Source organism: Oncorhynchus mykiss, chromosome 4 (genome assembly GCF_057628025.1).
Source record: "Oncorhynchus mykiss isolate SJ-2025 chromosome 4, ASM5762802v1, whole genome shotgun sequence".
NCBI classification, from domain to species: domain Eukaryota; kingdom Metazoa; phylum Chordata; class Actinopteri; order Salmoniformes; family Salmonidae; genus Oncorhynchus; species Oncorhynchus mykiss.
Genome location: NC_143025.1, coordinates 75,471,706 through 75,485,608, shown reverse-complemented (window position 1 = coordinate 75,485,608; position 13,903 = coordinate 75,471,706). Strand labels below are relative to the sequence as shown.

Below are 13,903 nucleotides of genomic sequence, written 5' to 3'. Positions count from 1 at the left end.
CCATCCCAACCATGAAGCATGGAGGTGGAAACATCATTCTTTGGGGATGCTTTTCTGCAAAGGGGACAGGACGACTACACGGTATTGAGGGGAGGATGGATGGGGCCATGTATCGCGAGATCGTGGCCAACAACCTCCTTCCCTCAATAAGAGCATTGAAGATGGGTCGTGGCTGGGTCTTCCAGCATGACAACGACCCGAAACACACAGCCAGGGCAACTAAGGAGTGGCTCCGTAAGAAGCATCTCAAGGTCCTGGAGTGGCCTAGCCAGTCTCCAGACCTGAACCCAATAGAAAATCTTTGGAGGGAGCTGAAAGTCCGTATTTCCCAGCGACAGCCCCGAAACCTGAAGGATCTGGAGAAGGTCTGTATGGAGGAGTGGGCCAAAATCCCTGCTGCAGTGTGTGCAAACCTGGTCAAGAACTACAGGAAACGTATGATCTCTGTAATTGCAAACAAAGGTTTCTGTACCAAATATTAAGTTCTGCTTTTCTGATGTATCAAATACTTATGTCATGCAATAAAATGTAAATTAATTTCTTAAATCATACAATGTGATTTTCTGGATGTTTGTTTTAGATTCCGTCTCTCACAGTTGAAGTGTACCTATGATAAAAATGACAGACCTCTACATGCTTTGTAAGTCGGAAAACCTGCAAAATCGGCAGTGTATCAAATACTTGTTCTCCCCACTGTATTTTTGTTCAGTATAATATGTTGACTTCATACAGGTCAAATGAATTTAGTAACAACTGGTAAAGCCAGTCATGGTAGATGCAGTGTGTCTGTGACTCTATGGGGCATTCCAGCTGCAGCTCCAGCCTCAGCTCCAGGGAGGGGAGAACAGACATGGTGTGACCCCAGGTGACATGTCACCTTTTCACTCATTGATCTGCTGTGACTCCCTTGTCCCTGGTTCCCTCAGCTCTGGGTTTAAAGCTGTCTGAGAAACTCAGTCACACCTATGGGATTAAAACGTCTACTTCTCCTTCTCTCTTTCTCTCTCTCTCTCTCTCTCTCTCTCTCTCTGTGTCCCCCCCCCCCCCCCCCATTTCTAGACTGCTAAGAGACTTAAACCAGGGTCACTTTAGTTTCTTTGCCTAACCCATTTGTACCCCACTTGCTGTTCGTGAGTTTCGTTAAACTCAGTGACTAAGCTCACAAATAGAGGCTTCGCTGGGGAATGAACCAGGCCAAATGGATTGTTATTGAGTGAGGGCAGCGTTCATTTAGAGTCATGTTGATGCTAATTTCAACAAAAGTCATCGCTCTCTGGGTGAACAGAATAGCTTAATTGAAATAGGTGTTTATTTCTCTCTTTCCACTAATTTAAATAAAGGGTTGTCTAATTGAAATTCAGGCCATTCTGGCTGACGAGGCAAACTGCTAGAGTGAATGAACCATTGACTGCAGTGGGCTAAATCAGGGTCACATCAGGGATTGGTTCTTGGAAGTCTTAAATCTACTTTGAAACTTAAGTATACACCTCAAACACATGGTTATGGGCTTACAAAAACAGTTGAAGATATAGAGTTGAAATATACTCCATAGAAATTATGATGATTTATTATGAAATGATGAAAATAATTAATAACATTCAACCCATGAGGCCACTAGGTTATTTTACTGCAGGAAAAGGCTTTGATGTGGGACAACATTTGTGATTCTTTTTTATTACCACTGCATGCTAGGCCGTCCATGTAAATAAGAATTTGTTCTTAACTGACTTGCCTAGTTAAATAAAGGTTAAATAAAAACTAAAAACTAGGCAAGCTGAAGGAAAAGTACACACCAGAAGACAGGATCGTGAACGTATCAGCTAACTCAGACATTCTGTGTGAAAGCTCTATGTTGTGCTGTGTTCTGTGCTGTGCAGTGCTATTTGTCAACACGTGTATATTATGAGTTGTTATGTGTACATGAACAGTATATGACCAACTCAGTTGCTCATGATAAGGGTGAGTGTATTGCAGGGTATTGTTGTGTTATACACCCCAGTGTGTTTTTTTCTGCTGAGTTTGTGAGCCGGATTAGGGACAGCTGGTCCATCAGTGATGAGGGATCTGTGGCTGTGGTGCAGAATTCCTCAGATAAGCACCGTGGCTCATAGATAACTCACTCGATGTCCTCTGAGAGAAGAGATAGAGAGACTGAGGGAAAGGGAAATAAAGAGAGAACTATGGAGTTTGATGGAGAGATTAATGGAGGATATTGTTTGAGTGTGTGTGTGTGTGTGTCCGCCCCGTCTCCATCTCTGTCTCTTAGGTGCTGTTTGTCTTGTCGAAGTTGATGTTTCTAAGTGGTTTAATGCATTCTGTTTCTCTATCATTTGTGATAATGCCTCCTCCTCCACCCCCTCCATACTTCCATCCCTTTACTTAGAAATGAAAAAGTCAAGCAGAAGAAATAAAAGAAGGCTTGAATAGGTAAATTATTAAATAAAAGATGGGGTGTTTGCACTAGCAGGAGACTTGACAGCTGAGAGATAGATCTCCTTTGGTTTGTTAATTATCCAAACAAACCTCAAACAAACCCTCAGGCTGTCCTGTCTACTCCACACACTTAAACACACACACACACATTTATAGACCACTATAAGAACCTGTGGGCTCAGCTGTGGGCTCATTAAATTGGAGGCGCCAATGTTCCAATCCATTCAGCAGTACGTCATGTCAAACAGACAGAACAGGCATGGTTCATGGATTGTCATTACATTGGACACACATGCTATGATCTGCTATGTGTTTTTCTCTATACAGCTTTCGTTAATCCACTTCACACTGCTTCAAACTCCTTATCCCTTTTAGAAGTGTATACTGATACGAGTGAAGTGTGCCACGACAGCACAGAGCGTTCCTGTGTGCTTCTCACTGCTGATGAAGGTCATCTGTTTCCCATTTGGCTCTTCATCCTTAACATCTCTGTCAGAAACACTGAGCCTTCGTCTGCCTTCCAAACCCATGTCATTCATTTGTTATGTGAAAACACTCCCTCCATGAGAGAGAGATAGAGAGGGGAGAGAGAGGGGAGAGAGGGGAGAGAGAGAGGGGAGAGAGAGGGGAGAGAGAGGGGATAGAGAGAGGGGAGAGAGAGGGGAGAGAGAGAGGGGAGAGAGGGGAGAGAGAGGGGAGAGAGAGGGGAGAGAGAGGGGAGAGAGGGGAGAGAGAGGGGAGAGAGAGAGGAGAGAGAGAGGGGAGAGAGAGAGGGGAGAGAGAGGGTAGAGAGAGGGGGAGAGGTAAAGCGATGGAAAGACTTTGAGAGAAAGATGAACACATGCAGTAAGGGAGGTATAGAGAGAACACATTACAAAATGTATTCTGCTCCTCTAAGGCAGTGTTTCCCAACTCCAGTCCTTCAGCACCCCCAGCAGTGTTTCCCAACTCCAGTCCTTCAGCACCCCCAACAGTGTTTCCCAACTCCAGTCCTTCAGCATGCCCAGCAGTGTTTCACAACTCCAGTCCTTCAGCACCCCCAGCAGTGTTTCCCAACTCCAATCCTCCAGTACCCCCAACAGTGTTTCCCAATTCCAGTCTTCCAGTACCCCCAGCAGTGTTTCCCAATTCCTCCAGTCCTCCACTAACCCCAAACAGTGTTTCCCAACTCCAGTCCTCCAGTACCCCAAACAGTGTTTCCCAACTCCAGTCCTCCAGTACCCCAACAGTGTTTCCCAACTCCAGTCCTCCAGTCCCCCAAACAGTGTTTCCCAACTCCAGTCCTCCAGTACCCCAAACAGTGTTTCCCAACTCCAGTCCTCCAGTACCCCAACAGTGTTTCCCAACTCCAGTCCTCCAGTCCCCCAAACAGTGTTTCCCAACTCCAGTCCTTCAGCACCCCCAGCAGTGTTTCCCAACTCCAGTCCTCCAGTCCCCCCAACAGTGTTTCCCAACTCCAGTCCTTCAGCACCCCCAACAGTGTTTCCCAACTCCAGTCCCCCAAACAATGTTTCACAACTCCAGTCCTTCAGCACCCCCAACAGTGTTTCCCAACTCTAGTCCTCCAGAACCCCAAACAGTGTTTCCCAACTCTAGTCCTCCAGAACCCCAAACAGTGTTTCCCAAGTCCAGTCCTCCAGTCCCCCCAACAGTGTTTCCCAACTCCAGTCCTCCAGTACCCCAACAGTGTTTCCCAACTCCAGTCCTCCAGTACCCCAACAGTGTTTCCCAACTCCAGTCCTCCAGTACCCCAAACAGTGTTTCCGAACTCCAGTCCCCCAAACAGTGTTTCCCAACTCCAGTCCTCCAGTACCCCAAACAGTGTTTCCCAACTCTAGTCCTCCAGAACCCCAAACAGTGTTTCCCAACTCCAGTCCTTCAGTACCCCCAAACAGTGTTTCCCAACTCCAGTCCTCCAGTACCCCCAACAGTGTTTCCCAACTCCAGTCCTCCAGTACCCCAAACAGTGTTTCCCAACTCCAGTCCTCCAGTCCCCCAAACAGTGTTTCCCAACTCCAGTCCTCCAGTCCCCCAAACAATGTTTCCCAACTCCAGTCCTCCAGTACCCCAAACAGTGTTTCCGAACTCCAGTCCCCCAAACAGTGTTTCCCAACTCCAGTCCTCCAGTACCCCAAACAGTGTTTCCCAACTCTAGTCCTCCAGAACCCCAAACAGTGTTTCCCAACTCCAGTCCTTCAGTACCCCCAAACAGTGTTTCCCAACTCCAGTCCTCCAGTACCCCCAACAGTGTTTCCCAACTCCAGTCCTCCAGTACCCCAAACAGTGTTTCCCAACTCCAGTCCTCCAGTCCCCCAAACAGTGTTTCCCAACTCCAGTCCTCCAGTCCCCCAAACAATGTTTCCCAACTCCAGTCCTCCAGTCCCCCAAATAATGTTTCCCAACTCCAGTCCTCCAGTCCCCCAAACAATGTTTCCCAACTCCAGTCCTCACAAGAAGAAAGCATAATCAGCAGAACAATGGGGTGGATTTGTCAGACAAAATAGGGAGGACTGTAGAGGTTCATCCGAGGTCTAGTGCAGTGTTTCCCAACTCCAGGGGTACTTCAGTACCCCAAACAGTACCCATTTTTGTTGTAGTTCCGTACAAGCACACCTGATTCAACCTTTCAACTAATCAACAGGCCCTCAATTGAATCAGGGGAGTTTGTCCAGGGCTACAACAAAAATATGTTATGTTGGAGGACTGGAGATAGGAAACACTGTTGGGACTGTTGGAGGACTGGATATAGGAAACACTGTTGGGACTGTTGGAGGACTGGAGATAGGAAACACTGTTGGGACTGTTGGGAGGACTGGAGATAGGAAACACTGTTGGGACTGTTGGAGGACTGGAGATAGGAAACACTGTTGGGACTGTTGGAGGACTGGAGATAGGAAACACTGTTGGGACTGTTGGAGGACTGGAGATAGGAAACACTATTGGGACTGTTGGAGGACTGGAGATAGGAAACACTGTTGGGACTGTTGGAGGACTGGATATAGGAAACACTGTTGGGACTGTTGGAGGACTGGAGATAGGAAACACTGTTGGGACTGTTGGAGGACTGGATATAGGAAACACTGTTGGGACTGTTGGAGGACTGGAGATAGGAAACACTGTTGGGACTGTTGGAGGACTGGAGATAGGAAACACTGTTGGGACTGTTGGAGGACTGGAGATAGGAAACACTGTTGGGACTGTTGGAGGACTGTAGATAGGAAACACTGTTGGGACTGTTGGAGGACTGGAGATAGGAAACACTATTGGGACTGTTGGAGGACTGGAGATAGGAAACACTGTTGGGACTGTTGGAGGACTGGAGATAGGAAACACTGTTGGGACTGTTGGGAGGACTGGAGATAGGAAACACTGTTGGGACTGTTGGGAGGACTGGAGATAGGAAACACTGTTGGGACTGTTGGAGGACTGGAGATAGGAAACACTGTTGGGACTGTTGGAGGACTGGAGATAGGAAACACTGTTGGGACTGTTGGGAGGACTGGAGATAGGAAACACTGTTGGGACTGTTGGAGGACTGGATATAGGAAACACTGTTGGGACTGTTGGAGGACTGGAGATAGGAAACACTGTTGGGACTGTTGGAGGACTGGAGATAGGAAACACTTTTGGGACTGTTGGAGGACTGGAGATAGGAAACACTGTTGGGACTGTTGGAGGACTGGAGATAGGAAACACTATTGGGACTGTTGGAGGACTGGAGATAGGAAACACTGTTGGGACTGTTGGAGGACTGGAGATAGGAAACACTTTTGGGACTGTTGGAGGACTGGAGATAGGAAACACTGTTGGGACTGTTGGAGGACTGGAGATAGGAAACACTATTGGGACTGTTGGAGGACTGGAGATAGGAAACACTGTTGGGACTGTTGGAGGACTGGAGATAGGAAACACTGTTGGGACTGTTGGAGGACTGGAGATAGGAAACACTATTGGGACTGTTGGAGGACTGGAGATAGGAAACACTGTTGGGACTGTTGGAGGACTGGAGATAGGAAACACTGTTGGGACTGTTGGAGGACTGGAGATAGGAAACACTGCTCTAGGACAGCTTATGTGACAAATGTGTGTAAAAACCAGAGAGCACCAGGCAACATATGGTGCTATCTATTATTGATGTCACACCAGGAGCCAACTAGTTCTTGGTGCTCAGGGCGGGGGTGATGTGGCATAACAAGCCTGCAGTGATTTTTGAGAAGCCTCGGTTGAGACATGCTGGGGTGATTGGAGTTTTGTCGCTCTTTAAAGATACAGAGATGAGAGAGGTGGTAGCCATTGAGCAGCATGGCTCCCTGAGGAGAGAGACTAAGACAGGAGAGAGAAGAAGACAGGAGAGAGAAGAAGACAGGAGAGAGAAGAAGACAGGAGAGGGAAGAAGACAGGAAAGAGACTGAGACAGGAGAGAGAAGAAGACAGGAGAGTGACTGAGACAGGATAGAGACTGATACAGGAGAGAGACTGAGACAGGAGAGAGACTGAGACAGGAGAGAGAAGAAGACAGGAGAGAGACTGAGACAGGAGAGAGAAGAAGACAGGAGAGTGACTGAGACAGGATAGAGACTGATACAGGAGAGAGACTGAGACAGGAGCGAGACGAAGACAGGAGAGAGACTGAGACAGGAGAGAGACTGAGACAGGATAGAGAAGAAGACATGAGAGAGACTGAGACAGGAGAAAGAATAAGACAGGAGAGAGACTGAGACAGGAGAGAGACTGAGACAGGAGAGAGAAGAAGACAGGAGAGGAAATAAGACAGGAGAGAGAAGAAGACAGGAGAGAGACTGAGACAGGAGAGAGACTAAGACAGGAGAGAGAAGAAGACAGGAGAGGGAAGAAGACAGGAGAGAGAAGAAGACAGGAGAGAGACTGAGACAGGAGAGAGACTAAGACAGGAGAGAGACTGAGACAGGAGAGAAACTGAGAGAGGAGAGAGACTGAGACAGGAGAGAGAAGAAGACAGGAGAGAGAAGAAGACCGGAGAGAGAATGAGACAGGAGAGAGACTGAGACAGGAGAGAGACTGAGACAGGAGAGAGACTGAGACAGGAGAGTGAAGAAGACAGGAGAGAGACTGAGACAGGAGAGAGATGAAGACAGGAGAGAGACTGATACAGGAGAGAGACTGAGACAGGAGAGATACTGAGACAGGAAAGAGAAGAAGACAGGAGAGAAAAGAAGACAGGAGAGAGACTGAGACAGGAGAGAGACTGAGACAGGAGAGAGACTAATACAGAAGAGAGACTGAGACAGGAGAGAGACTGAGACAGGAGAGTGACTAATACAGAAGAGAGACTGAGACAGGAGAGAGAAGAAGACAGGAGAGAGACTGAGACAGGAGAGAGACTGAGACAGGAGAGAGACTGAGACAGAGACTGAGACAGGAGAGAGACTGAGACAGGAGAGAGACTGAGACAGGAGAGTGACTAATACAGGAGAGAGACTGAGACAGGAGAGAGACTGAGACAGGAGAGTGACTAATACAGGAGAGAGACTGAGACAGGAGAGAGACTGAGACAGGAGAGTGACTAATACAGGAGAGAGACTGAGACAGGAGAGAGACTGAGACAGGAGAGTGACTAATACAGGAGAGAGACTGAGACAGGAGAAATATGGAGGAGTGGAAGGAGATGTGTGTCTTTGTCTCTCCGTTGGACATTGGGACTCCCTCCCTAAAGTTACTTAGTAGCAAATCTTTACACCCCTGGTTCACTGTGAGTCATGTTCGGCCCACCCACCTTCACACGTTAACATCTAATAGCATATCAACTATTTAACCAACTAATGTGAGTCATCTTCGGCCCACCCACCTTCACACGTTAACATCTAATAGCATATCAACTATTTAACCAACTGAGTCATGTTCGGCCCACCCACCTTCACACGTTAACATCTAATAGCATATCAACTATTTAACCAACTGAGTCATGTTCGGCCCACCCACCTTCACACGTTAACATCTAATAGCATATCAACTATTTAACCAACTGAGTCATGTTCGGCCCACCCACCTTCACACGTTAACATCTAATAGCATATCAACTATTTTTTTATAATTTTTTAAAATTAATTTTTTACCCCTTTTTCTCCCCAGTTTCGTGGTATCCAATTGTTGTAGTAGCTACTATCTTGTCTCATCGCTACAACTCCCGTACGGGCTCGGGAGAGACGAAGGTTGAAAGTCATGCGTCCTCCGATACACAACCCAACCAAGCCGCACTGCTTCTTAACACAGCACGCATCCAACCCGGAAGCCAGCCGCACCAATGCGCCGGAGGAAACACCGTGCACATTGCCACCTTGGTTAGCGCACACTGTGCCCAGACCGCCACAGGAGTCGCTGGTGCGCGATGAGACAAGGACACCCCTCCCTAACCCGGGCGACGCTAGGCCAATTGTGCGTCGCCTCATGGACCTCCCGGTCGTGGCCGGTTACGACAGAGCCTGGGCGCGAACCCAGGGACTCTGATGGCACAGCTGGCGCTGCAGTACAGCGCCCTTAACCACTGCGCCACCCGGGAGGCCCCGCATATCAACTAGTTAACCAACTAATGTGAGTCATCTTCGGCCCACCCACCTTCACACGTTAACATCTAATAGCATATCAACTATTTAACCAACTAATGTGAGTCATCTTCGGCCCACCCACCTTCACACGTTAACATCTAATAGCATATCAACTATTTAACCAACTAATGTGAGTCATCTTCGGCCCACCCACCTTCACACGTTAACATCTAATAGCATATCAACTATTTAACCAACTAATGTGAGTCATCTTCGGCCCACCCACCTTCACATCTAATAGCATATCAACTATTTAACCAACTAATGTGAGTCATCTTCGGCCCACCCACCTTCACACGTTAACATCTAATAGCATATCAACTATTTAACCAACTAATGCTGGTTATTTCACTCAATGCACATTTCAGTGTTCTCAGGTTTTTCTGCCCAGTCAGAAGTTTCCGCGTAAGAGTCTTTCAGTTTGAGAGTATCTTTCTCAGTCTCAGAGTCTATCAGATAAAGTATTCCCCTGAGTGGTGTGTCTGTTGTCTTTAGTACAGTAAAACAGCTCAGCTTGACCACACAGGAGTCCTTTCCCTCTCTGTAACCTAAGGAACGTCAGTCCCTCTGCCTCTCCTCTCTCTCCCCTCTTCAGCCTACAGCTCTTAGAGACTGCACTCCATTCCTCTATTGATCCCACTGCCCTTCTCCTCTTCTGTCTGTCAGCCTCAAAGGATTAAGCAGCTTTGTGCCAACAGTGACTGAACGAGCGCTCATGAACGTCCCCTTATCAACTCTCCCTCAGTGACTCCCTGCTCCAGGTGGGTATCATCCACTAAGCTCTGCTCTCGGATCCGATAATACTTATACAGTTCCACAAATATGAACAATTCAACAGCAGATACTGACTTCTGATCAGACAAGTGCTTAGTGGTCACATCACCCTACGGCAGATATAATCGCTCTCACTCACCTTCCTGTTCGGGCGTAGAGGTGGGCAGCATGTGGAGGGGTCCTCCCCGCCCACTGTCTTCCCTGCTACAGAGTCCTTCTTCGGCGTGCGTACGTAGGACACCCTTCTCTTCACAGCTCTGTCCCCAACCCGGCTCTCCGTGGGGTCTGCGGCCCCCAGTTTCCTTTCCCCGCTGTCCAGTAGCACCTGGCTGGTCTGTGTGGGACGTCCCAAGGTGAGGGGCGAAGGTGCCCCCCTCCATTCCCCCAGTTCCAGGTAAACATGTAGACAGACACAGAGAGCGGTGAGGAGAAGACACAGGCGCAGAGCCAGTCCTCTAGTCAGTCTGTCTCTCCACATGCCTGGATACACTGTCTATCTCACTTTTCCCTGTTTCTCTCTTTCTCGCCTCCTGAACAGTGAGATTGTTGATCTCGCTCTCTTTCTCTATCCCATTCTTCTTCTCCTGATCCTTTGTGTGGTGTGTCTCTCTCTTGTCTTCCTTCTCTCCTTCCTTTCCTCCTAAGTCCACAGTTGGATCAAGATAAGTATGAGCATTACTGAAGGTTTGTGAGACAGGAGGACACGTGTTCATCACAAAACAACTACGTCAGTGTGAGTGAGTGTGTGTGTGCCTGTGTGATTTAGTATGTGTGTGTGTGTGTCTCTCTCTCTCTCTGTATGTGTCAGTGTGTGTGAACCTCTGCACATTGACTCGGTGGACTAGAGTGTGCCGCTCTCTATGAAAAGTTTTGGAACTTCTCCCCTCCCTGTCCTAGCCCTCACACCCCTTTCTCACACACACCCCTCTCACTCCGTCTGACCCCTCCCTCTCTCCCTCGCTCCATTCCCCTGTGTCTTGGGTTACTGTGTAACTCAACACCGGGCAGGGCCAACACATCCACAGCTAGCTGTCACCAAGGCCTCACATTCTCTCTCTACAGACACTGTTTCATACAGGAGATCATAGAGAGATGGAAAGAGAGACAAAGAGAGAGAAGGAAGGAGAGAAGGTGAGCGAGAGAGAGAGCGAGAGAGAGAGAGAGGGACAAGGAGACAGGGAAGTGCAGTCTTGGAGAGTGAAGCACTGTATGACCTGTGTGTTTGTGCAGTCTATCACAGAAAGAGAGGAGAGAGGGAAAAGAAAACAAACATGAAGAATGGAGAAGAGAGGGATACAGAGGTCCAGAAGAAAGTGTTTCAGAGTGTTTGAAATGAAGGGCTGAGTGAGTGTTCTTCATCTACCTTAGCTCTCTCTCTCTCTTTCTCTCTCTCTTTCTTTCTTTCTCTCTCATTCTCTCTCTGTCTTTCTCTCTCCATCTCTCTCTCTCTCTTTCTCTCTCTATTTATTGTTCTTTCTCTCTCTCTCTCTCTCTCTCTCTCTCTCTCTCTCTCTCTCTCTCTCTTTCTCTTTCTCTCTCTATTTCTCATTCTCTCTCCCTCTCTTCCTCATTCTCTCTCTTTTTCTCTTTCTCTCTCACTCCATCTCTCTCTGTCTCTCTTTCTTTCTGCTCGCTGCAATCTGAAAAGTCGGGCTATAAACATGATTAATCTATAAACCATTAGTACTGAAGTCCTATGAAATCACTTTGAAACCACCTCCTGCCTCTATGTAAAACCTACTCCTTCATTGATTTCCCCCTGAAGCATCCCAATCGCTCCTTTATTCAGAAACAAAATCATTACAAATCCCCTACTGCAGCTCCCATCTATTAACTCTGTTATTGACATTGCAGAGGGCAACGAAATGTAGGAAATTGTAGATTATGTCAGAGTAAGAACAGTGGATTTTTAGCCTGCTGGGGAAACTTTATCCATTCGACTTTTGGGGACGTTATTAAATTATGTCAGTGAAGATGTGGGTGGAATGATTGAGGATTTACACAATCTTTATGAAGAGAATAATATGGAGGCAATCAGACAGTGCACTCTTTATTTATGAAAACAGGCTGTGATTGACTGGAGACACAGGGCTCTACTGCCACCTGTATGTAGAGAGAAGTAGCACACAGACACACAGGCAATTACACAGGGTCATTTTCCCAAGTCAATATGGAGGATGTTAGTTAAAGATTAAATTACTTTCAACGAATTACAAATTAGATGAAGTCGTCTTCTGCTGTGTTTTTATTGGACTGTTTCACTCCAATTCTAAGTGGTTTCCAGGGCCAGCTAGCTTCTATCCTGAGGCGGTCAAGGTAGAGTTTTATGTGTATCTGTTTGTGCATGTGTGTGTGTACACAGTGTGTTTGCACGTTTACACCCCATGAATGTGACCCTCACATTGACATATGGCACACGCCTGCGTAATACCTGCTTTACCGCAGAGTGCATGTCTAAAGGTACTAGTATATTGTATAAAGTTTGTTTGTGTAGGCCTACAACCAGCCAGACAGTATACACCCAACTGCATTAGAACACATATCATAGTATACCATCTAAGGAGAGGAAAGTGGAAAAATTCTAACTATATTTCATTCCTTCATCCCTCTAGTTGTCCCCCCCACCGCCCACCTCTGAAAAACCCAGTTATGTAAGTGTGTAATGGTAGAAGACAAGCACAGAGACATACAGGGACATGATGGATTAAACCTTCACAGCAACACCATCCAGCTATTAGCTCTAACAGATGTAGCACTCTATGGCGCCCCCATCTGGCCCGTCAGTGGTACAACATTCAGAATAGAGCTCACTGGGGTGAGGAGAGGGAACGGGAACAAGGAAGGGGAGAAGGAATCCCCATGAGGGGACACTGTGAAGCACGTCTAGCTGGACTGACTGAGAGAGAGATTTCTCTGTCAGACCCAGGATTCAAACGGGCAACCCTACGATCACTGTCTGCTACCACCACCCATTCATTCAAGTACCAGACCAATTGTAAAAGGAGTATGTTTCTGATCTAGCTGGACCAGATGGAACATACTGTAGGTGGAAGTCTTTCTCCACGGAGTTCACATGCCACGTTTTACTTTTCTTGTACATTACTGGCACCATACTATTGCAAAATGACATGCTTGCAGAGGGAAAGCTAGGAAGGCCAGTCTCCATTCCCCTCTCTGCGCTGTGTGTGACGGCTTGAGACTTGATGAAGTAACAGGGAAGAATGAGATGTAGTTTATAAAGGAGACAGTGACTCTACGCTTCACCCTGGGTTCTGTGACACCCACTCCAGTTGGCCATGCAGAGCAGAACACCATAGTTCTTCAGAGAGATTGAGTGTCGAACGACTTCACCACAATAATGATGCTTCATTTGACACTCTCACAAGGTAGAAGCTTTACTCCTGTTTTTTGGTGAGAAAGCTCTTGGGAGCTGGGAAGTGGGTGACTGTGTGACAGATGTTTGAGTTCTCACAGTGGAAGAAGGCAGAACCTCTTGTTCTTTCTCAGCTGTTCTAGGGTCTGGAGAGGTGAGAAGAACATCTCAGCCCTCTCCATCGTTCTGTCCACATATTCATGAAAACCTGGTCATATTGTGGAAGAAATCAAGTTAAGGGTGCATGGAGTAGGACAGGGTGAGAAACTAAAAGGAAATGAAGATGGAGTGAGTGTGTTTGTGTGGTAGAAAACTGTACTGAGAGAGAGAGGAAAATGGTAAATTGACTCCCCATGTGAGTATGAGAGGGGAGAAAAGAGGAAGAGAGGGGAGACTTGCCCCAATAATGAGTGTCTGGGCTGGAACCAGTAGCTGGGTGTGCGTGTGTGTAGATGTGTGTGTGTGTGTGTGCATGCATGCAGGCATTTTTGTATGCTTATGTGTGTATAGCACAGGAGCACATGTGTACAAGCTCAGTGTGTGTGGTTAGATTGGTGTTTGAGACTTTGCGAGTGCGTGAATGTAGATGTGCAGCAGGGTCAGAATTTCTCTGGTTGTGATTGGACATAGAGTTGGGAGGACACTAACAGGTGGGGGATTGTTGGAGGGGGTGTGGTTGGCTGGCATGGGGGACTACTGGGGGGGGGGGGGGGTTGGCTGGCTCAGGGGACTGCTGGCGGGG

At 47.4% G+C, this 13,903-nt stretch overlaps 1 protein-coding gene across 1 annotated transcript in view; it reads right to left on the bottom strand.

The window, feature by feature from the left end:
• Positions 1–10,650, bottom strand: part of LOC110522374 (putative methyltransferase-like protein 24) — a 58,706-nt gene extending 48,056 nt beyond the window's left edge. Inside the window, exon 1 of the mRNA XM_021600724.3 lies at positions 9,928–10,650. Coding sequence (XP_021456399.3) covers positions 9,928–10,266 — 339 coding nt within the window. The 5' untranslated portion in view covers positions 10,267–10,650. The remainder of the gene's footprint in view (positions 1–9,927) is intronic.
• Between the last annotated feature and the right edge of the window lie 3,253 nt (positions 10,651–13,903).